The sequence below is a fragment of the Strongylocentrotus purpuratus genome, unplaced genomic scaffold (assembly GCF_000002235.5).
Source record: "Strongylocentrotus purpuratus isolate Spur 01 unplaced genomic scaffold, Spur_5.0 spur5_scaffold_15, whole genome shotgun sequence".
NCBI classification, from domain to species: domain Eukaryota; kingdom Metazoa; phylum Echinodermata; class Echinoidea; order Camarodonta; family Strongylocentrotidae; genus Strongylocentrotus; species Strongylocentrotus purpuratus.
The window spans coordinates 33,076,459-33,099,512 of record NW_022145600.1 but is presented as its reverse complement, the minus strand read 5'-3'; the positions used below and the strand labels follow the sequence as shown (position 1 = coordinate 33,099,512).

Here is a 23,054-nt window from a genome sequence, read left to right as displayed (position 1 = left end):
TAAGGTTCCGAATGCCTAAAATATTCCACTTCAGTCTCCACCAAAATAATGCTTAAGTCAACATTTATGAAGTAGAGTGGAACTGTACACATACGAACATGAAGAGAGATGAGACAGAGAGCGAAAGCAGGGGAGGCTTTACATACAATCGGGGATGCGAATGATAAACGATTCCTTGTTTGACTTCCAGCACCATATGAAAATCCATTACCGAAGTATGTCTGTTCTTTGCCATGGATTATGCATTATTGTAACTCCATTAAGCATAAGCAATTATATTCGGATCTGTGATTGGACATACCTTGTGAAGAATCGGCTAACAATTTCATAGCAAACTGCTTGAAATTACATTCGCTTCCGAAATCAATGAAACGTGTCCCATTTTCTTATCGAAAGACTAAAACGCTGCGTAGAATGATCATCTCACAGGCGATCACTGAACCATAATTTTAACTTTTGCGCGCGCTTTTTTTTTCTGAACGTTTTCGGTACTAAAGGAATCGTATCAACTGAGTGGGAAACGCTTGAACTGCCGTCGAACAGCAATCAGTGAACATTGTGAATGTGGGTTTCTCGCGCTACGTTTGCTATTGATTTCTTGTTAACGTGTGGAAGGTAATTTTAGAGCCGCGAGACTGATGTGTTGTGTTTGGTTTATATCTGCAGTAGATGCCCCTGCCTCCGATGTAAACGAGCGACTGAGCTTTACCGTGCCAGTGTAGGCATATATATTATGAGTGTGGACACATCAGTCTCCTATTTTGCTCCTTCGCACTTACGGCAGTAGCTGGAGGCCGGATCGTCACATGTGCTTTTTGTGATGCACCGAGGAAGTTCAATATGGATTGTACTATGATTTTTCTTGCATAAGGATAAAAGGATATGTTCCGTCTTTTCAGGATTTTCGAAATCTTGGAATAAGATATCCTGTTTCATTTATATGTTTGCTATGTTTCTCGTCTGATTGTGTAGATTGAAAAGGAGGAAAATCAACTACACGCTGAATGTCAGGTGTTGATACCTACAGTGAAGCACGTTTATATCTGAAATGTGTTTACATTTGGTCCCTTTTGATATAACTTAGATGTGGCCTTATTAATTAAGCAAGTGAACACATTCGTGCCGATAACTGCATATCGCTTCTTGTGACAACAAAATAACACAGCGTTTCACTGAGCTTTCCACAATTTTCCCGGTCTTTATATAGATCTGATAGGATAGAAAGCTTGCATCAACGTTTTTTATTGTTATTGTGAGGGGAAATATTAAAGAAAAACAAACTCGTCATCGACATGGGAAACTGCATCTGCTGTCGAAGGAGGTGCGCGTCTCGAAATGTTTCATCCCCGAAGAAGTTGAAGAGGGGCGAAAGCGTCTTCGATCAGCACCCGTGGCTAAGGAAACTCCAGAGCGGTCTTATCACCATCTTCCTGCTCCTCATCCTCATCGGTTACTCCGTCATCGGCGCTGCCGTGTTCGTCGTGCTGGAGAGCAATACCGAGCTCGAGGCGCTACATCGATACGAAGAGGCACGACGAGATTTCCTGGGAGATGTCACGAACATTACCCTTAGTTTTGCGTCTTTAGAAGGTAGGTGTAGACCGAAATGTATAATTATAGGAACTATGTATTAGAAATAGTTATATTACAAAATGTAAACAGAAACAAAATAACACACAAACAAACAATAGAAAATCGTTGAAATACAAATGGTAGTAAAGGTGTAGACATGTCAATGATGAGCTATCCAATCTCATGAGGCGTGGAGAGAAAAGAGATATAAATAGAAAGACAGAGACAGAGACAGAGACAGAGAGAGAGACAGAGAGAGAATAAGAGAAGTAGATAGCCTCTATCACAGACGTATACTCAAAGATGAAACAAACTAGATACAAATAGTGTTAGTAGAGACAAACAAGAAGAATAACATGAGATCATATATATATATATATATATACGCCACATTGCCACACTAAAATATTACTATTTGTGATGATATCATTATCTCGTTATAAGGCCTGAAGGGCATGAACCCTGTGCCACTTAAGTACATGTAAACTCTACGATTTAGCGCCATTCCGGTTCCGATTAGAAACATATGACCAATTGGGTCACGTCAACCCCGTCACCTTTCTCTTTTTCTCGACCAGGTACCGATTCTGTCGACGTCGATGACATGAAGATGAAACTGGCCGATCTCGTCGATGACTACGAAGATGTAATGCACAATGTTCTTTGCCAACACCATACTTCAGTCCAGACAAGAAACGCCACCGGTAAACCCAGGTGGAATTTCTTTGGAGCTTTGTTCTTCTCCGCCACCGTCATCTCAACAATAGGTAAGACAAGATTTCTAACCTTTGACTCACAACTCAATGAGAAGTGTCTAATACTTCATTGATTTAAAGTATTTAAAAATCAGTGGTCGAAGAGTTTTATTCAATGTGCATGAGTGCCAAAATGTAAAATATAGTTGTCTATGTTATTAAACACCGTGTCCATTAAGAACTAAAAGAAGTTCATTGTTCATTGACGATTTGAGTTGGAAGTCTTTACAAAAGAGTCGAAGAGGAAAAATGCTACTCAACGATCTAACGATAAAAATACTTTATTTACTTTGTTATTCATTTATTTATGTTAATAATTTTTTAAAACAACAAAAGAAAGGGGCTCAGGAGCTTATGAGCCCCCCCCCCCACCCATCCGACACACACATTAACATACATACATGTATTTTTATCATTGTTTTTCGTGTGCATAGAATCTGCCTACATTATCTCATACTTTAATAGTATATCTGTAAATCGGTTAGGGACATCATAGATGTATGAAGCGCTATATAAAAGCGGAATTATTATTATCATTATAATTTGTATGTAGAGGCAGGCAGGCAGCTTATACCTTCACACGATGACTTTTTAGTGAGTCACCTAGCTCACCATCGCACGCTCAATGCTTCTTTAATGACAGATGAATTTCCTGTAGACTTAAAACATACATAGAGAATTTTCAATGCGTGTATATAGTGTATAACCACGATGAACATTTATGATGATGATCTCCACTCTATTTCGAATGACTATTTCTAATGCTCCAGTAGATTGGCGGTACCTTACGGTTTATTCCTGCAAATATGATGGTAAAATCGGGTGTCAGCATTATTAAAGGGCGTATATTCAGAACTGTACACATGAGTACATTTATTACATGTACTTGAATGACTGCTGATGTGAATGGCGTTTGTAAAGCTCATCAAACAGTTCATCTAATTGTAAGGGCTGATCAGGCATCAAGCTGTTGCTCTTCTCGAAGCTCCATATCGGTTTGAAATGAGATTCCACTATTCATACCTCTATAATGTGTCGCCATCGAGTGATTTAAGCAGTTGACTTGAAATGCTAAGGTCATGGGTTCGATCCCCGACATGGCACTAATGTCATTTGGCAAGGTATTAATCTACATTTGCCACTCCATACCCAGGAGAGAAATAGGGACCGGGAAGGATGATGAAGACTTTGTGTTAGTAATTGACATATGCCCTCGCGGTGATCATGTGGTAGGAATACTCCCTAGGGAGTGGAGATGGTGCATATTATGCGTGAATGGATCCAATGGCTGGGTTATTATATGCAAAGCGCTTAGAGAAAGTATCTCATATCCAGATCATTATTGTTATTATTATTATTATTATTATTATTATTGTTGTTGTTATTATATAAACAATTTTATATCATGTATACATGTTCTTCCATTCAGAAGTGAAAATATATCATATTGGGTAATACTTCTAGACCCTTTATCCCAAATATATAATTCACGATTATAGCTTTGATAAAAGTATAGGGCATTATTTTCATTTGTAACCACAAAATAAGTTCAAGATTCTATGATTAAAATGTGTGGGTTGTGGTATTTACACATGACATTGTGTCCTTTCGTACAGACAATTCACAGACTAGATCTACAGTAATATCAAAATAAAATATGTTGTCATGGAAACACAATGGTAAACATCGATTGAAAAGAAATCATACTAAATATAAACTGGTACAGAGCTGCGCGATTCTAACGCAACAAGTGTTAGAATTATATGCGTACATTTCGCTAGAGAGGTGTACAGGTATATGCATGATTGGTTATTGCCTAGTATATGGTTTCGCAAATTCATTGATATTCGTTGTAATTTATGTATGAATGCATCATACATGATAGATAGGGATGAATGGTGATAGAAACATGTCATTAATTAGCTGAAAGCATCCTGGAAATATGAAGAAATTAAGTGACATTGTGACAATTTGAATGACTCCGAAAGAGCCAAAACGGTTTTATAATCACTTCTCAGAATCAATTCAATTAATACTGACACGTTCGTATTAGGGTTATTAATTCCGCCTATGATTTTCTTGAAGTCGGAAAAGTCTGTCATTATTGGCTTTCTTTTAATGCGTTAAAGCATTTTTGTGTGTCAACATTCGAAAAATGTTTTACTGGATAAATAGTATAACATTGGAGAGATTTCTGACACTAAATGGATACAGATGAAGAGAGGGAGAGGGAGAAAGAGAGAAGGCGTGAAGGAGAGAAAGAAAGAGAGAGAGAGAGAAAGAGATTTCGTTGCTATGGGTACATAACAACCGTGCCTCTTCCTGTCTTTCCGCTTGACGAACTTGACCCATTTCCGTAGCAAGGTCAACGAGAAAAGTTGGTATGCATCCTGCTTGTTAATGTGTATACCATTTTCAAACTTCCAGTGGTTAACATGAAGACGTTTAAGGACAACGATTAGTTCTGGTTATATGATTATATTATGAAATAAACTGTCTGAAAGCGAGGGGAATGGGTTGACTTTGAAGCGCTTAAGGATTAGTGTATAAAGAGTGTGAAGTTTGCAATCCGTGATAAGAAAGTGAATCGGTATATTGCTGAAATTCATTTGCACTGTATAAAGGAATGGTATTATGGGGCTGAATAGACATGTGGCATGAAAGTTTGATCAACACATTTTTAAAGAGGTATTTCTGTCATATGTCAACTATGAGGCCATTTAAGAAGTAATTTATTAAAGTATATCTATATCGGATATTCTACCAAAGTGGAAAAAAAAACATTGAAAAGGAAAGCTCTAAATTCTTTTCCATCTAAAACCAGTTCGTGACTATCTCTTTAAAGCTTTAGATCGTGACCCGGAAGGAGCTAATTTGTTCAGGAAACTGGTTGTCATTGAAAATGTCCAATCATCCTGACAATCAACTACCTATTGTATATCCTATCTAATCTTAGTATCAAACTTTTGTTGGGCAATCTTTTCTGGAAAGATCGACTTCCGACCGAAAAATTCTTCAAAACTGTTCCCTCCATTCATTTGAGAAATGTTTTATTGTATGCAAGCTTGTCAGACAAAACATTAATTTGACATTACAAAATAACTTTAGTTATTAGTTTTTGTTATTATGTGTCTGTAAAGCAGCACTGTTGGGAGCTTTGTTTTCATGACAGTGCAGTAGAGTATATGTATATAGTAGCTGCGCTATATAAATTGATCTAATTATCATTACTATTATCATCATCATTATGTATTGTTATAGTTATTTTACACTGATAGGATTGAGTGAGTGAGTGACTGAATTTTTTCTTTTCTTTGGTAAAAACATATATAAAATGAGCTGTAAAGGATACATGAGCATTTGGTTACATCAATAACCCAATTCTTGTAATGGCCGAAATTAAAATGATTGAATCTTTGCGCAGCACAACACGTACAACCATTCGGTAGAAAGGAAGTCGATTCGACAACTAGCAGCCGTTATTTCCCACAAAAAGCCATTTTCAAGCCCTTTCGTTTTGAGGGAAGTTCTAAATTAGTTTTATCTTTCAAATGCCGTTGGGGCATAGTACCTTTAAATATCATTCCATTTGCTGCTAGCTTATGTATCATATTGTAAGATGTATTGTAAGGAATGTAATGTGCTGTACATTCATGAAAATATTTAGAAGGCGTTTACCTTTATAGAGTATATCGTCAGAGCAATCTATATACAGAGTTTTGCCAACGCGGTTGTAGATGAAAGCAGTGTGGGTAATGTTGCTTTGTTGGGAAAATACAAACAAAATAATACACGCTATATCGAGTCCAATTGAAACCGAATTAGCCAAATTCTATGTATATATAGATTGCTTTGAGTAGTTTGTTATCTAGTGGTGTCCCGCTATCAGCAAATTTACCATAATTGTACTTTAATCAAATTCTGGTAATTAAGATCTTTCATTCGATCACACTCTCATTATGGCAACGAATCCCCCCATAATCACATAATAGGCGCTCCTTCTCCCTCTTCCATTCCCTCTCCCCTCCCCATCTCTCTCTCTCTCTCTCTCTCTCTCTCTCTCTCTCTCTCATTCCCTCTCCCCTCCCCATCTCTCTCTCTCCTCCCCATCTCTCTCTCCCTCTCTCTCTCTCTCTCTCTCTCTCTCCCTCCCTCTCTTTATTTTTATATTTCTCTCTCTGTTTTCCTCCTCTCTCTCTCTCCCTCCCCATCTCTCTCTTTATCATATTCATATTGTATGTACATGTATAAAGCCCCTATCAATCACACTAAGCATAGCAATAGTTTCAGAAGAGCATAATAATAAAAGCAAACAATATATGCCGCGTAATTGATGATAATCTAGGGATATTAAGGTACCCTTGTCTATCACTAACGAGCTTTTAATTACAGCCAATCCACAGACGCGACGCATAACGACGTTACGATGCGGCCTGTGCTATGTAATGATTGTGAATGGTGAATGTCCTCATGAGGTTTCTTTGGCTTCGTCGTTTGATTTTCGGGGGGGGGGGGGGAGCAGGAGGGGCTACAAATGAAACGAATCCATACACTTTTTAAATTGAAATTAAGAATGGGAAGATGCTTTAGACGAGAAAATTGAACATAAGCGTGATTTTATTGTTTGACATCAATCCAGCAAGGCACAGTTCCCGTGATTTTTTCACGCTGCACTGGAATATTTGATAAAATTGTCCAATAATTATGAGGGAAATCATAGTACGACCAATTTTTGGGCAGTTATATGCCCGACTCGGGTGACTAGATTTTCTCAATTTCTAGTATTAAAAAGTGATCATGATTAGGCAAAATATTTACCAAAGTTGAGTGGACACGTAATTACAAGTTTTCGTCCGACGATTCAACAGTGTATGTAGCTGCCGTAGGTCATTTGGAAAGAAATTCTTCGTAGAAAAAAATTGTGAAATTTCTATAGTCATCATTGTTTGATTAACCGTTATTACAGCAATTTTATTAAGAAAGGTTTTCATTATCATGCAAAAGACTATTCTATGACTTACTTTTGTGTCAATCTCTACATTTTTTAATCGTGAAATTTTATGACGGAGCTTTCTGCTACAGCCAGTACAGACAGTAATAGGAATGCCACTTAATCTCATATCTCTGCCCCACATCAATTATAATTGATCAATAAACCATGCAGCGACTTAATTGGTATTGGCCCTGACGCGATACCTTAATCTATGTTCCGTTTGTACATGTGCATGTATAATTGACCTATTTTCAAATACTGTCCTCATCGTGCTTGTTGTGCGAGGATATATATGCATATGTATTCAACGGGGAATATGAGCTCAGAGTCAGCCTCCATCTCTCCATCTATTCATTTCTCTGTTTAATCATCCCTTTTCCGACCCATTTCTTTAATTGCTAGTGATACTTGGCCCAATGATAACCATTGCTCATTTCCAACTCGTTGGGTTTCGGGTCTCGAGGCCAGAAGCTTTTCAATCACTTTCATTTTATGGCATTATAGTAACATATTCTAGATGGAATGTAAATGTGTTAACAGATGATCAATTTGTAATTGGTATGACTTTTTCGTGTCAATACGCTCCTCTACGCCCCCCCCCCTCTCTCTCTCTCTCTCTCTCTCTCTCTCAATCTACAGAATTTGTTTTTGTTTTTGATAATTCATTGTTGAAGGAAAAAATATCATAGTGGTGAGAGCATTCGGTGGCATGAGTAGCCTGCCATAATTCAAGTCCAACTTAAGTCGATCTTCGTCTTTGTGAACACTGGGGCTTATGTATTGAAACTCACACAGACAGGTTGAAAAGGTGGTTCTATACGTTAGTCAGGAGCACATGTATGCACGAGTTTGTACACATATGTTTACTGTATAGCAGATTTGATTCGCCTTGAATCCGCCGATGACATAAAACTATATGTTTTTTCTCTCATTATCCGATTCCATAACTGCTCAGGGGTCTTATCAATATATCAATAGATATGCCTTGATATATATACATGGTTTTATAATGGAGATATGTTTTATTATAAGTATGCACAATACATTATATTTTTGGTGCTAATCATATTTGAGAGAGCAATCGAGTGCTAATTAACCTTGCATTTACAATGCAACATTATGACGCTACCTTCAATGAACGCATGTAGATGTCACTTTGCATGACGGGAAGGACAATTAATTAAATGTGTCTTAATGGTATTACCGGCGTTATTGGCAGACATAGAGAAACAAAAGGGGTTGTGGTAATGCCTCATTGGTATTTATGCCATAGAGGCTTCTTAGAGAGAGAAAGAGAGATAGATAGAGAGAGAGAGAGATAGAGAGAGAGAAAGAGAGAGAGACAGAGACAGAGACAGAGACAGAGAGAGATAGAGAGAGAGAGATAGAGAGAGAGATATATAGAGATAGATAGAGAGAGAGAGAGAGAGAGAGAAAGGAGAAGAAAGGAGGAGAAAGTGAGAGAGAGTAAGTAGGATGGGGTAGAGGAGGAAGGAATGTAAGAGAGAGACAGGGAATTGGAGCGGAAGAGATAGGAATAAAGTAAAATGAAGACAGAAATAAATTAAACATATCTTTCTAACACACACGCACATCTCAGCACTCACCCCCCCCCCCCCACACACACACACAGCTCCTCATACGGTGATTAAGAGGGGGGAGAGAGGGAGAGTGTGTGGGAGAGATAAATATAATATGTATACAAAGAGATGGAGATGAATGAATAGAGAGGGGAAGAGAGAAAGAGAGAGAGAGAGAGAGAGAGAGATACGGAGATAAACATGAAGATATAAATATAGAGATACAGAGAATGATAAAATAAGATGAGGGAGAGTGAGGGGAGAGGAGGGAGAGAAATTGAAAGTGAAGTATTGGGGACACAATAAATTTCATATAAAAAGGCAAACTAGATTTCATCCCGATTGATGGATACATTCGGATTATGTAAATCTGAAGGATTAGAAGAAGCTTTACATTTTGGCGTGAGGGGTATAGGACCTAATAAGATTACAAGAAGCAGACGACTCTCAGCCGATTACGTTATTACCCTCTGGCATCGATCGCTGGTATAATTTCGCGCAATCTTAAAATGGGGCCAGTCACCACGAAATGAGTCCAGTGTCGCATTAGGCTCAATCGTAGTAATAGCGATGTATAGTGTGTATGTACTGAAAATTGACCCACCTACCACATTTAAGATTTTTCCAAAAATCGACTTATTAATGTCTTGTAGTTTATGTCCCCAGAGCTTAGGTCACGAAAATATATCCTTCTAACATTTTTTGGCAAATAATATAGGCTATGTTACGCATCATTAACTTTACACCTAATTATCTCAAAACTGGGTAATCCCATTGTTTATAAAGTCCAATTAGGTTTTTGTTCATATTTCTGGATATAATTTATCAATTTTAATGTGTGACCCCTTAATTTAAAGCTTACTTAATGTAGATTCATATAATACTTAAAAACAGGAATAAAAATTTTGACCAACTGGACTCATTTCGTGGTGACAGGCCCCAAATGTTTTCTTGTTGGTTATTTCGTTTGATCTATATGCATGTATGCATTTTAGTGTTTCTCGCTGTAATTTACAATCTTGTTTTTTTAGTCGCAGTTTTTGCTCCACAGACACAACCTATTGTGTGTGAGTTTACTAATGTTTTTCTTTAATAATGATAATAATAGTAATAACAATGATAATAATACTGATAATAATAACGATAATAATAATAATAATATTAATAATAATAATAATAATAATAATAATAATAATAATAATAATAATAATAATAATAATAATAATAACAATAATAATAATAATAATAATAATAATAACAAGGATAACAATAACAAAATAATATATTCTTGGCTTGAATCGATCTTACGATGTATTTAAACGCTTTATAGAAATACTATTGGTCATCGGGACCAGGCTTGCCCGCACACAATGTCCGAACATTGTCCACACCCTGTTTTGCGTTCCAGCAAGGCGCCATTATACCATGTTTACATGCAGACGCTCACAATGCTGAGCAAATTACAATGACATTTCCATCCTACCGAGTACCCATTCAACACCTGGGTGGAGAGAAGCAATTCTATACAATATTTATATACACTTCGCAAACCCGACACGGTGTATATTTTGAAACTTTGTTTATTCTGTTCTTAGCAAATAAGTCATAAATCACAACATCTGGGAACAAAATAATAATGAAAATACGAGGTAAAAGTAAAATAGTACAAAGACAGTGTAATTTAAGAACACATTTCCTTCAAAACTACGGGTATGCGATTATGCGTATATTCTTATGATTCAATAAAGATATCTTAATCGAAGTTTACCACATAGAGGTATTATGCCATATGTTTATTTCAAACCACATAACTATGCATCATATAAACATAATAATACATCGTACTGAAGACATTCATTTACGACATGTACGCCAAACATATTAGAAGACGTGTGAAGAAGACCGAAAGGGTGACCCCTTACCCCCCCCCCCCTCCCAAATTTCATTTGTGTATCAATCATAATCGAAATTAATAGGAACAACCATTGGTATCATGGAAAGCAAACAAATATCTTAAAGTGAGTAAGTGAGTATTTTATCCATTTTATCATGTATAATTCAAGGAAAACCCGTGTTTTTTGTCACTATATACATGATATACATGCCTATATACTTTGTCTATACTTCTAATATTCTTTTACTAATGTAGAACGCTGCAAAACTGTTTCTGTAAAATTCAGGTTTTCTCAATCTATTCAACATCAGCTTAACGGTTTAAAGGTCCTTTTAGGTTCAAGTATAACACACCATAGCTAAATTCACAAATGTAGTTTGGTATTTACGTTTTAGGGTTTTCACTTATTTCCTGAATTATATTATGGTATATATATATATATATATATATATGTACCATAATCTGAAATCTTGTTAAATAATTATGGTGGACCTGAATACCATGTTAAGTGTCATAAACAGAAGCCAAAATATTGTTTTTTTAATTTCCACTTCAGTTTGTCTGTCTGAGTTTTACCGGATGTTATTTTGGCGAGGAATGTTTGTATCTAAGCGGAACGGAGTAATACCCAAATTTGGACCTGCTTGTACACTTCAAATAGTTTTCCATTGTAATTTTACTCTAAAGAATTTATTCAACAAGTATTTGTTTGAGCTTCAAAGCACCCACGCTCCTCAGTTATAATCAGGTAAAACCTACCAGCGTGACCATCGTTACAAATGATTTAAAGCAAGATTCCTTCCCTTTCAATGTTTTTTTCTTTGAACGGAGTAATCCACAAATTTGGACCTGCTTACACTGTGAATATGACTGACAAAGAAAGCGGACAAAATATACAGTTCCTCAGGTAGACAAAGGAACATCCCTTCACTGCTATTATGTAAAAATGTGTAGAACAGGTGTCACATGCATATTCACTTTTTTACATAATAGCAGTGAAGGGATGTTCCTTTGTCTACCTGAGGAATTGTATATTTTGTCCGCTTTCTTTGTATGTCATGTTCATAGTGTTATACCCTTCAAATAGTTTTCCATTGTAATTTTACTCTAAAGAATCTATTCAACAAATGTTTTATTTGAAATTCCAAGCACCCACGCTCCTTAGTTACAATCAGGTAAAACTTACCAACGTGAAAATCTTTACAAATGGTTTAAATCAAAGGTTCGTTTCCTTTCAATTTTTTTCTTTTTCTTTTACCCAATCTTTCAGAACCGTCTGGATTCGCGGATAGTTTGCTTGGTGTGTAAGCAAACAACAATTTCCCGTATAAACTACACACGCACCCTCCCATTATATGCTCTTTTTTGTTTGTCCGTAATTTTTGTTTGTATTTCATTTAATATTTTAAAAAATACAAGTAATTCTTAAAAATACAGTTCTTTAGCACCATAATAACATAGTTTAATTTTGCGTAATATAATATGTACAATTGATAATATTATTGGTAAGCACTTAAACATGTGAAGCACTAAAACATACATATTTCTAGAAAATTATGCATCTCTGATATATGAATTCACAAGCGCTTCTAATCAGACGAAATGGTCAGTTCCTTTCATGGTACAATCACCACGACAAGATTGATTGTCGAGGTGAAATTAGGTTACTGACCTCCCAGTATAGTTATCATGCTGAATCACTACTAATCCGGTCTCTACTATATCTCTGTAGCCCGTATCATTCGTTTCCGTGTTCCAATCTTTCACAATAATTGTTATTAATATTTACTTTATAGATTAACCATAATGTAAGAAACGAAATGAACGTGACGCTTAACTACCCTACACTCGACAACAACCAAAGAAATGTTTACTTGCCCGTGCCTCCCGCCTTTTAAGCAGACAATTTTGACGGGAGGCTCGATTGACGGGAGACAATTTTGACACGAGACCAAACGGTTATTGATGCGTATCGCTGCCCACGAATACACACACCTCCTTAATCATTACCTGCATGGGCATGATGGTATCCTACTATACTTTATAAGAAATGGGAATAGGTTTTCAGATTCTTGCGTTTAATGAAACTTGACAGCCCAAACAGGTCTCTAAAGTATAGATTTGTCTAAACCATTTTTTTTTAAATATCAAGTACACATACAAATATACGACATGTCCAATGTTGTAATAACCGCAGAATACCCTCTACCCCACTTAACCTAACCCTGACCTACCCCTAAACCTATAGCCTAACCCCAATCGTAACCCTATACCGTATCCCTAATCCTAAACCTATTCCTTACCCTAATAATAAAAATATCCATAACCATAACCCTAACCTTACATGTACCTAACCCTTACCCCAACCATAACATTCGTAATAAAGGTAATCCAGGGTTCAGCCCTACTGTGTGTTTCAAATGCTCAAAGTTGACTCTGTAAATGACTTGTTAAAATAAAGACATTTGAAGAAGAAAAAAAACCTTCGATTGTTCCTTGAAATTAACACCTACAAACAATTATGCGCGAAATCTTTCGAAGTAGCCGGTAAGGTGGAATCAACTTTTGTTTAAAAGAAATGTCACTCTACCCAAAGTCATGACACAACACCAATCCCATTTTGCTCACATTTCTCGTCATTCTGATGATCAATTCATGCATTATGTTAAAAAAATTAATTGGACCCACCTTCATATTTTTGTTTTATTCATTTTATTAATGCATATAAATTGGATTTCATATGTGTTTCATCAACATCAAAGGAATGTTTGTGCTATGACATAGACGTATGAAGTTCATGAATGAAATGAATAATGTTTCCTGGCCATTCTGTCCTTGCATCATAAAAAGAAAGATGTATCTTCGTCCAAACGCAACAGTGCATGTCAATTAAAATTTCAATAAAAACATGTGATATCGTGATATATAACGGAAGGTAACATGACTATTAAAAGAGTAATTTTAGATACTTAGCAACTGTAATTAAATTTGAGAACATACAGGGTATGAAACAAATCCTTCTGAATGCTCCTTGAAATACAAAGTAGCCGGTATAGTGGTATCAAGTTTCTAATGTAGCCTTCCTTTGTTTATAAAAAGAAATGTTACTCTATACCCAAAGTCATGACACAAAACCATTCCCATTTTAGTCACACTTCTCGTCCTTCCGATGCAAACAATTTATGCATTGTGTTTAACATTTAATTGGACGCACCTTCATTTATTTATTTTATTCATTCTCTCTGTGCATATTAATTGGATATCATATGTGCTTTATAAATGTTTCATTAATATTTAAGAATGCTTTTGTTCGATGACATAGACGTATTAAGTTCATGAATGAAATGAATAATGTTTCCGACCATTCCGGCCTTGTATCATAATAGAATACATGTATATCTTCGTCCAAAACGCAACAGTGCATGCCAATTAAAATTTCAATGAGAACATGTGATATGATGTTATTTTATTTAAATAACATTGTATTTATGAAATACGAATTTTATGAATTTGAGATGCAATATGAACTTCATGAGTTGTTAATATATAATAACTGTAGTTCTATCATTAGTTCTGTGAGACTGAGGTGATGGACATCTTTTAAATATCAGTATCATTTCATCACGTACTAACTATCGAAAGTCGAGTAGTCGTGAACGTTTACAGCTATGCACATTACTGATCGAGTTACCACCAATGTTAAGTGGCACGCTTAATTCATGCATTTTCCAGACGTGAATAACTAATTCACGGTCAATAGCCGCTGATCTGGACTCGCATACTAGGTCTGATGGGGATAGCAGATGAAGTACCCGGATGATGCGTGTTGTGATATACCAAGAACTCATTTCCACCTCCGTTCTCCCCTCCCCTTTCCATTTCTCCAATAGAAAGTGAAAATCAAATGAAATGTAAATATGGTGATGTAGCAAGCCTTTAAATTGTTATTTCTAAAAACCCACGAACTCAGGGTATGTGGTTGGAGAGGAAAATACAACAGAGAAAATGATTTTCTTTTACCTAGATAGTATTATATATGGCGTTTGCCATGCCATAGGCGTACGAGGCAGGGAGGCTCTAGGGAATGCAGCCCCTTTGAATTTTAAAACTATATTCGGATAACCATAACCTCAAACAGCCTCATATTGATGTTTCGAGATGTTCTTTTTATGATGAATATATCTTGCCTAATGTACTATAATTGGAAAATGACTTGAAAATGCTTTTGTTATGCACCACTTGTGGGTATCGCAATGACAAACAGCTGTAATATGTTTTCTTGTTCGCCCACTCTTTTGTGTTGAAATCTACTTTTGAGATTAGGGGATCCTCAAAATTAATATACCAAGGATATTTAGGATAATAGTTCAACCCAGATGTATCCAGCTTTCTCGTGTAAAAGCTTTGTACCCGATGTTGGGTTTTGGTAGCATAACGAAGTATAACGAAGCATAATTAAATAACTTGCCTCATCTGATCTCCAGCAAAAATTGACAGAGCATGAAATGATGGAGCTGTCATGTTGTTGTCCTTCGAAGATACAGATGGGCATGCGGTCACTATGACAACTCCGGGTGCGCGGCAAAAAGCGACTAAAAAACTCTGAAAGTGGAATATCTTATTCATGCACAGTGTCGTCTGCTCGTCACCCGCCTTCTGTCTCCTTTCAACTCTAGTGTGAATTGAGACAGGTGATCTGGAAGTGAGATCTAGTTACCATGGTTACGGGGTTTGAGAAGGAGTGAAGGAGGTGCTGATATGCCATAATTCATCGCTTGTGTCTATTTAATGATAATCGTACTGGATTCATATCCCCAAACGCTCCGTTATTCATCGGTATGCGATCAGCCGTTAGGGAATGAGCTGTAGGAAGAAGTAGCTCTCCTACAGGGAATGAAGCGTGACAGTTTTAAATGAATATAGTTAACTTTTCAGAAGCCCTTGGAGAAAACACCATTTCGATGTGGTGCATTAAAAAAAAGGTTTGCGTAGCAGCTACAGTAAATAGAACGAGAAGACAAAATACTCTAGTTTGACCAACAATACGTAACCCGTATAAGTATTTCAAAATCCTTAAATGTTACAGAGTAAAAATAATTGTGATGATTGTTTTGTGATATTAGTCATACAGCTTTAATAAACATATCTGTTGATTTGTGGAATTATCTAATGAAATCAGACTCGATTTATTGCATCTCTGCAGGACACAATCACACACATTATATACAAGTAAAGCATAGAAGCAGGATAAACAGAGAACGGTAAAACCAAGAGGGTCATACGGGTACGGAAGATCCTGAAACATGGGGTTAACACCCTGTTTTGGTACTCAATTGATTTTTAAATCAATATCAAATCAACTTTCTTCGATCCCTTCTTTAAAATATCATTAATGAAAATGTATGCCTTTAAGCCATGCGTAATTAAAAAGACACCTTGAGTATGACAGGCCCATAAAATACTAAGTACTGTTACATTGGCAATGTGATCAGATGTGACCGATGAAGCATGCCATCAGAATGTTGACGTGTGTGGGGTTTGAAGGTTGTACCTTATCTTCTACACATTAGATCCTGCCCCTGTCACAACGACACCAGACCGGGAACAGACCGATGAAACATTGCGTTACAACGAATGGCAAAGAATCGGTAGGTTTGTAGTCGGTATGGAATAGGTCGGGCGGTGTGACTGAGGAATACGCTCGAGAGCATAGGGGTAGACGTTATTTCCTACACATCAGCAAAGCGTGATAGCACCGAGGTACATGTTGTCTTTCAAGTGAATACTTGTGTACCAGCTTCTTAGATTACTGTAGCACTTGATTGTGTTATCTCGACATTGGAAGCTTTTAAGTGTGGGGGTACTTGTGTATTTACTGATGCATAACTGTGTATACCCGCTTTTTGCAGGTTTATTACTGCCTTTTGATTGTGGAATCTTAATGGTCTGTGAAATCGTGTGGCTGTGGCAACAACCACAGTGGAATGCATGAGTACTTACTTCCATGATAATTCATTTACACCAAATGAACAAATTGCTTATGTTAGAATATACAAGTATGGGGAAGACTAGAGAGACATTAGAGGGCGTGAATAAAGTTATATTAATAAGGACTGCAACAAGGGGGAAAATAATTCTTTCTTTCTATTCTCGTCAGTTTTACTTCTCCCATATTTATTCAAGTTACAAATTATGCCCCTTTTCAACGCTTCTGTCTCGTATTTTTTTTTAAATTTTTTTTGTCAGGGTAGCCCATTCACCAATAAGTAGTGGTCTTCCATGGGGCCCTGAATAAACATGAACATATTTACATCAAAAAGCATAACGTTTATACATAACAGGTAAAATAAAAATTCTATAGTACATTTAGAAAGATATGACACAGCAATAATATCTGTAATAATATCTGTAATAATATCTGTTTGAACTGATTAAATTGTCTACAATACTCCATCTGAGAATACAGAATGGCCTCAAGTTAAGCAAGAAAACCTATAAAGCTTTCGGAAAACTTAATGGGTGAAGCAAAAATGTATACCACCTGCGTCGTTATCACTGTTAATGGTTCTCTATCTTCATCTTTGTGTGCGTGTACGGTGTCTGCAAACACCATAGATAGTATTTTAATGTTGTGATGTTTGTGTTATTTTTCTCTGATTGTAAAGATTGTAAAGAACACACCGGAGTTTCAATATCATGCCCCATCCCGGCCCCTCTCTCTTTCCCTCTCTTTCACGTACTATCACTATACTATCTACCCCTCTTGCTATCTACCTCTCCTCCATCTATCCCCTCCCTCCCTCTCTTTGCCTACCACTATCTAAACATCATGCTTCAATCACTATTGTTTGATTAACATGTAAACAAAGATTTCCATCAAAATCACATATTTACAACTGTCAGCAGTAGATGTAAGCCATAAAACAAATTGATATACTACTGTTACTGGAACTTAAATATCTATCTAAACAAAAATGTCAAATTAATCTGGAAGAATTCATGAAACACAATGAAGACTTCAGATATTCTTCTTCCGTTTTCTAAATTCATCATGTTTTCTCGAATATACTTTTCCCCTTCCATGCCATTCAAAGTAAATTTTATCAATACTTGTCAAATATTGTAGATCAAATATTATTCTTGACCATATTAGGATCATTGTCTGCTGAGGAGATGATTAGTATCCCAGAGAATGTTAATCATGATTACCATAATGTAATTAAAGAAAGAAAATACAACTGTGGGTTATCAATGCCACCCCACCCTATTTGTCTCCTTTGATACATACCTTTGACACACGTCTGGCTGTCGAGACACCACGCTAATAACCTGCTGCTATTGTAATCTACATGATACATGTACATGTTTATCCAAATACAGATGTCAACACAACCCACGAGGGCGTTTACCACATTCTTTTTTAATGCATTATCATACCCGAAAACATCTGACAAAATAGAGCTTCGGGTATCAACTTTTAGCCAGACAATTTTATGTGTAAAGAATCTGATGTGTTAGTAAAAAAAATTAGGCTGGGGTACGGGTCTGCACGTGCGTATTTAGGTGTGTGTGAAATTATATTGAATTTGGTTAAGCTAGGGAGGGAAGGGCACGTTCCTTTACCAACCCTACCCCCCCCCGAATTCGCCATTGACTGGAGATCTCTACTTGAAGACTATGAAATTAGGCAAAACTTCTTCATGAAATTCACAAACTATGCTATCCTTCCGACGTACTAAAATCATTCTCCTTGCTACATGCAAGTCAAATGATGACTATATTTAGCTTGCATGATTCCGATGCTCACATGTCATTTTTATTCTAAACCGCAGAAATATGGAACTCAGACAATTTAATGGAACCAGCATGAGATATACAGATACCGATGCACACAGATACTCATGCATACACTGATCGATGAACGATGTTAAAAGCATCTTGATTTTTCCCTTTCCCGACTGAGGACGGCTCTATTGTCTCTTGGCATCGAATATATTTCCTCTTCATTTTTCTTTCCGTCTTCGTCCCTGAAAGCATGATGAATGCATTTATAGAGGGGGCGTTCCCATTACTTGGATACATGGTATATCTAACTGCATAACAGCAAGTTGATGAACATACAGTATTGCACACATTGCATCTAAATTCACTGTTCACACTGTGCATTACGACCGTACTTGCTTATTGCATATTGGCAGAAAAGACCCGTTACTTTTATTGTGGTTCTAAGATTTATTGCCACCATTATCATTGGCCATTTCACAGATGTATTCAGATATATGATTCTCGTATACCCAAAGTGCCGGGTGACCATTTCAAAAGTCACAACGCGGTTGCATACAATCATAATGAATTCTATGTGTGTGTGTATGGTCGACATGGTGACTCATATATACTTTTTACACAGGGGCAACGGTTGTCACATTAAATGATCTTCTTACTTAACTTGTTTCAAATTTAGAATACAGACAGACAGAACTGGTTTTTGTTGCAATAAATCGAGTCGTTCATGCAAATTAAGACAATTTTAGAAGAAGAAAAAACACCAAAGTCTCGAGATTCAAGAAATCTCAATCACAATGTTCAAGTGCAAAAAACGTCATTTTATGTCACAGTCTATAATGTTCATGTATCTAGTTTCTCCTAAACTACACCATATCTCGAGAATGTGAAAGGGGAAAACAAAATAGAACTAGTGCCCTTTCGAAGAGGCAAAAGGTGATTCAGGCCTTTTGTGAATTCTGATCTTCTATAGATGAAGAGGAAAGACCCTTAGATGCTCATTGATCGACTCAATTACATGACAGGTGCGTGGTTGTAAGGCAAGGATTGTTTCAGGCGATAGCATAGTTCAGAGTATTCTCTCCTGCAAGGCCTAGTGGTGAGAAGGATCAATCAATAGACATATACCTTAAGGTTATCGCTAGTTTAACCTTAATGAGAGGACATTCGCTAATGTTCCTCCCATAACATGTTTCAGGAGAAACCTGTACGCTTTACGCTATTTAAAGATAACAACGCGCATAGCGGCTGGTGTTTGCCATTCTACACAACTAGCCTTGCAATCCAGCTATACATTGAAATACTGACATTTATTCACCAGAGCATTTTCCGTCGTTGATATATTATCCATGTCATTAGTTAATTCAAGGAAAACATCACTTAAGCGATTGTATAGCTGCTGCAAGGATTTCGAATGCACATTTCCATAATTATTAAATTGATTGTGTTTCCATTAGAAATATGTTTACTTTCAGTGTACAATTCTAAACGATATTTTCAATCATTTTCCAATTTACGAAGCGGATTATTTTACAATTCTATAGACACCTCCACTGTGAATAATTGACCTTGGTTTGATGAGATTTATTAGCTATAAAAGTGCAATATAACCAAGGTTGTCATTTTTATATGGTGGCATTAAACTTAATTGAGGCAATAAAAGCCCTTAATGCAAAGTGCGCTTAGTAATCTATCAATACCACCAGATCATTGACAAATTCCACGAAGCACATTATTCCTATGAGAAAATGCTAGGATAATAATATCAGACGGAGAAAGATGGCATATCGAAATATTAGAGCAACCCAGAAGATCACAATCGTTTTTCTATCAAGGGCACGTGAACGCATTATGCATAACTAGATTTAAAATTTGAATTAAATTAGAAATGGTTGATATTTATGTTTATGAATATGTATATTAGGTATACTGCAGTATAATAACAAGTATAGTTATAGGTATAATTTTAGTTATTGGTATCGGTATATGTAAAGGTATAATTAGAAGTATAGAAGTAGAGGTACAAATAAAAGTAAGGATAGAAGTAGCAGTAGGAGTAGCAGTAGAAGCAGAAGTAGAAGTAGAGGTAAAAGTAAGAATTAAGAGTAGACGTAGAAGAAGGATTAGAAGTAGGATTAGCGGTATAAGTAAAAGTAGAAGTAAGGGTAGAAGTAGAAGTAGGATTAGCAGTAGAAGTAAAATCAGAAGCAGAAGTAGAATTAGAAGTAAAAGTAGAAGTAAATGTAGAAATAGAAGTAGGAGTAGCAGTAGAAGTAGAAGTAGAAGTAAGGGTAGAAGTAGAAGAAGGAGTAGCAGTAGAAGTAGAAGTAAAACTAGAAGTAAGGGTAGAAGTAGAAGTAGGATTAGCAGTAGAAGTAAAAGTAGAAGTAAGAGTAGAAGTAGAAGTAGGATTAGCAGTAGAAGTAAAAATAGAAGTAAGGGTAGAAGTAGAAGTAGGATTAGCAGTAGAAGTAAAAGTAGAAGTAAGGGTAGAAGTAGAAGTAGGATTAGCAGTAGAAGTAAAAGTAGAAGTAAGGGTAGAAGTAGAAGAAGGAGTAGCAGTAGAAGTAGAAGTAGAAGCAGAAGTAGAAGTAGAAGTAAATGTAGAAGTAGAAGAAGTAGTAGCAGTAGAAGAAGGAGTAGAAGTAAAAGTAGAAGTAAATGTAGAAGTAGAAGAAGGAGTAGCAGTAGAAGTAGAAGTAGAGATAAAAGTAGAAGTAGGCGCATAAATAAGTGTAGAAGTAGAAGTAAAGATGTTGTTCACTTGTTATACTAGTGAACCTACCACACAGATTTTATCGGATCAGCATCTTTCCTGCATGTCGACTTTTATCGTTAGTTTTTATTATCCGTGATATTGAAGTGATCAGCCTTTCAGTCATGTTGAGCAAAGTGCATTTGGAAGTGATCACCTTTTTTATGGTTGTAGCTAGCATCACCCCTCCGTTGTCATGAAATATTAAGATGTTAACATTCATGATATTGAAGTGATCAGCCTTTCAGTCGTGTTGAGCAAAGTGCATTTGGCTGTTACGACATCTTTTGTTACGGTTGTAGCTAGCTTCACCTCTCTGTTATCATGACATATGAAGATGTTTGCATGGAAACCAATAAAAACTGATTATCAAACTTTACCCTCGCTTAAGATATGCCATCTAATATTTGTTTTTTAATTATTTGTAGAAGAATTTGTCTTTTTAATGGTCTTTCTAGAAACAATTCTCACTCTAAAAAACTATGAAAGTATTTTGGCTCGCTGCCAAGTTGTATTGTTCTTTATAGCTCCAGAATGTTTAAGCCATGTTTATCTGGCGAGTTAGAAATAATACAGCAACAGGTAATGAGCTCGTGCCTGCGAAAATGCACTCTTCATAATTATACTAAATTTAGGCCCATTTACACAGCACAAGCACCATTTTGAAACGTCGGCTCTTTTTTCTTCTTTGAATCATTCACCAATGTTTCGAGAGCGGCCATTTACACTGCGAAAATCGGTGAAATTTCTGCCAGCGTTTGATTAAAAAAATGCCAACACTCCAAAGGTGACTTCTTTCGATTTTGTTTTTTCATTGTTTTTGCCAGTAGTTGCCTGGCAATTTCCGGCGAAAGACTTGAACATGAGAAAATCGATGATTTTTGCTTGCAGTATAAATGAAGCTATTTTCACACAGCTATGTACATCTGCAATGTCTTATCCGCTGCTGTACACCTCTCCCATGTGAAAAAAACAACATCGTGATGTCCCTTAGGCGTACTCTGTTCCGGACGCATAACTAAATTCACTACTACCTTCATAAATTTTTGAATAAGCATCAACCAATCACGCCGTCCCATTTCCCCATTCTCTGTGCTCAGATCCATCAAGCATTCATATTCGAAGCCAATTTTCGGTCTGAAAGCTTTTAGGAGGGATGTCTAGTCCTTTTAATCCCTTCATAATAGTTTTGTTATCAGATGAATTATATCTAAAGGTCGTCCTTTCAAATGTAGGTAAATATTGAATTTAGATTTCAATAGCTTAGAAATGATAGATTCGCTCTGTATGAAGATCCGGAAATCAGGTATACATTAGTGCTCTTAACTCATGTATTGTACTTTGCCTTCCTTTTGGTGACTTTTCTCGTTTTATTTTCTATATATCTATCTATCTATCTATCCAGCGTCGAATTATGGTTCTATATCATTAGTAATTCACTGATCAAGCACAAGTAGAAAATCCCATTATATCTAGTGTCCACATAATCTGCACATCGTATCATAGTGTTGCCTTTCACCTCAGATTTGCCCATGGTCATCTTAACGCTTTGGATGTACAAAAGAGTGCTGTTTCCTCTGTTTGTAAATACCCATTACTCAATCGATAGAGTCCCTTTCAAGACTTCCTTTTTTGTGGTAGAATTCATCAATCATTTATACTTGTTAAACCGACCTATAGGAGCTAAAAGATTCCATATGCTGTATTTAGCAGAATGCATATA

At 36.4% G+C, this 23,054-nt stretch overlaps 1 protein-coding gene across 1 annotated transcript; it reads left to right on the top strand.

Moving 5' to 3' along the window:
• The first annotated feature begins 541 nt into the window (after positions 1 to 541).
• Positions 542 to 16,786, top strand: LOC582143. Its single transcript, XM_030986080.1, has 3 exons — positions 542 to 1,590; positions 2,151 to 2,339; positions 16,704 to 16,786. The coding sequence occupies exons 1-3, from the start codon at positions 1,293 to 1,295 to the stop codon at positions 16,784 to 16,786; spliced, it is 570 nt and encodes a 189-aa protein (XP_030841940.1). The 5' UTR covers positions 542 to 1,292.
• Positions 16,787 to 23,054: the final 6,268 nt, after the last annotated feature.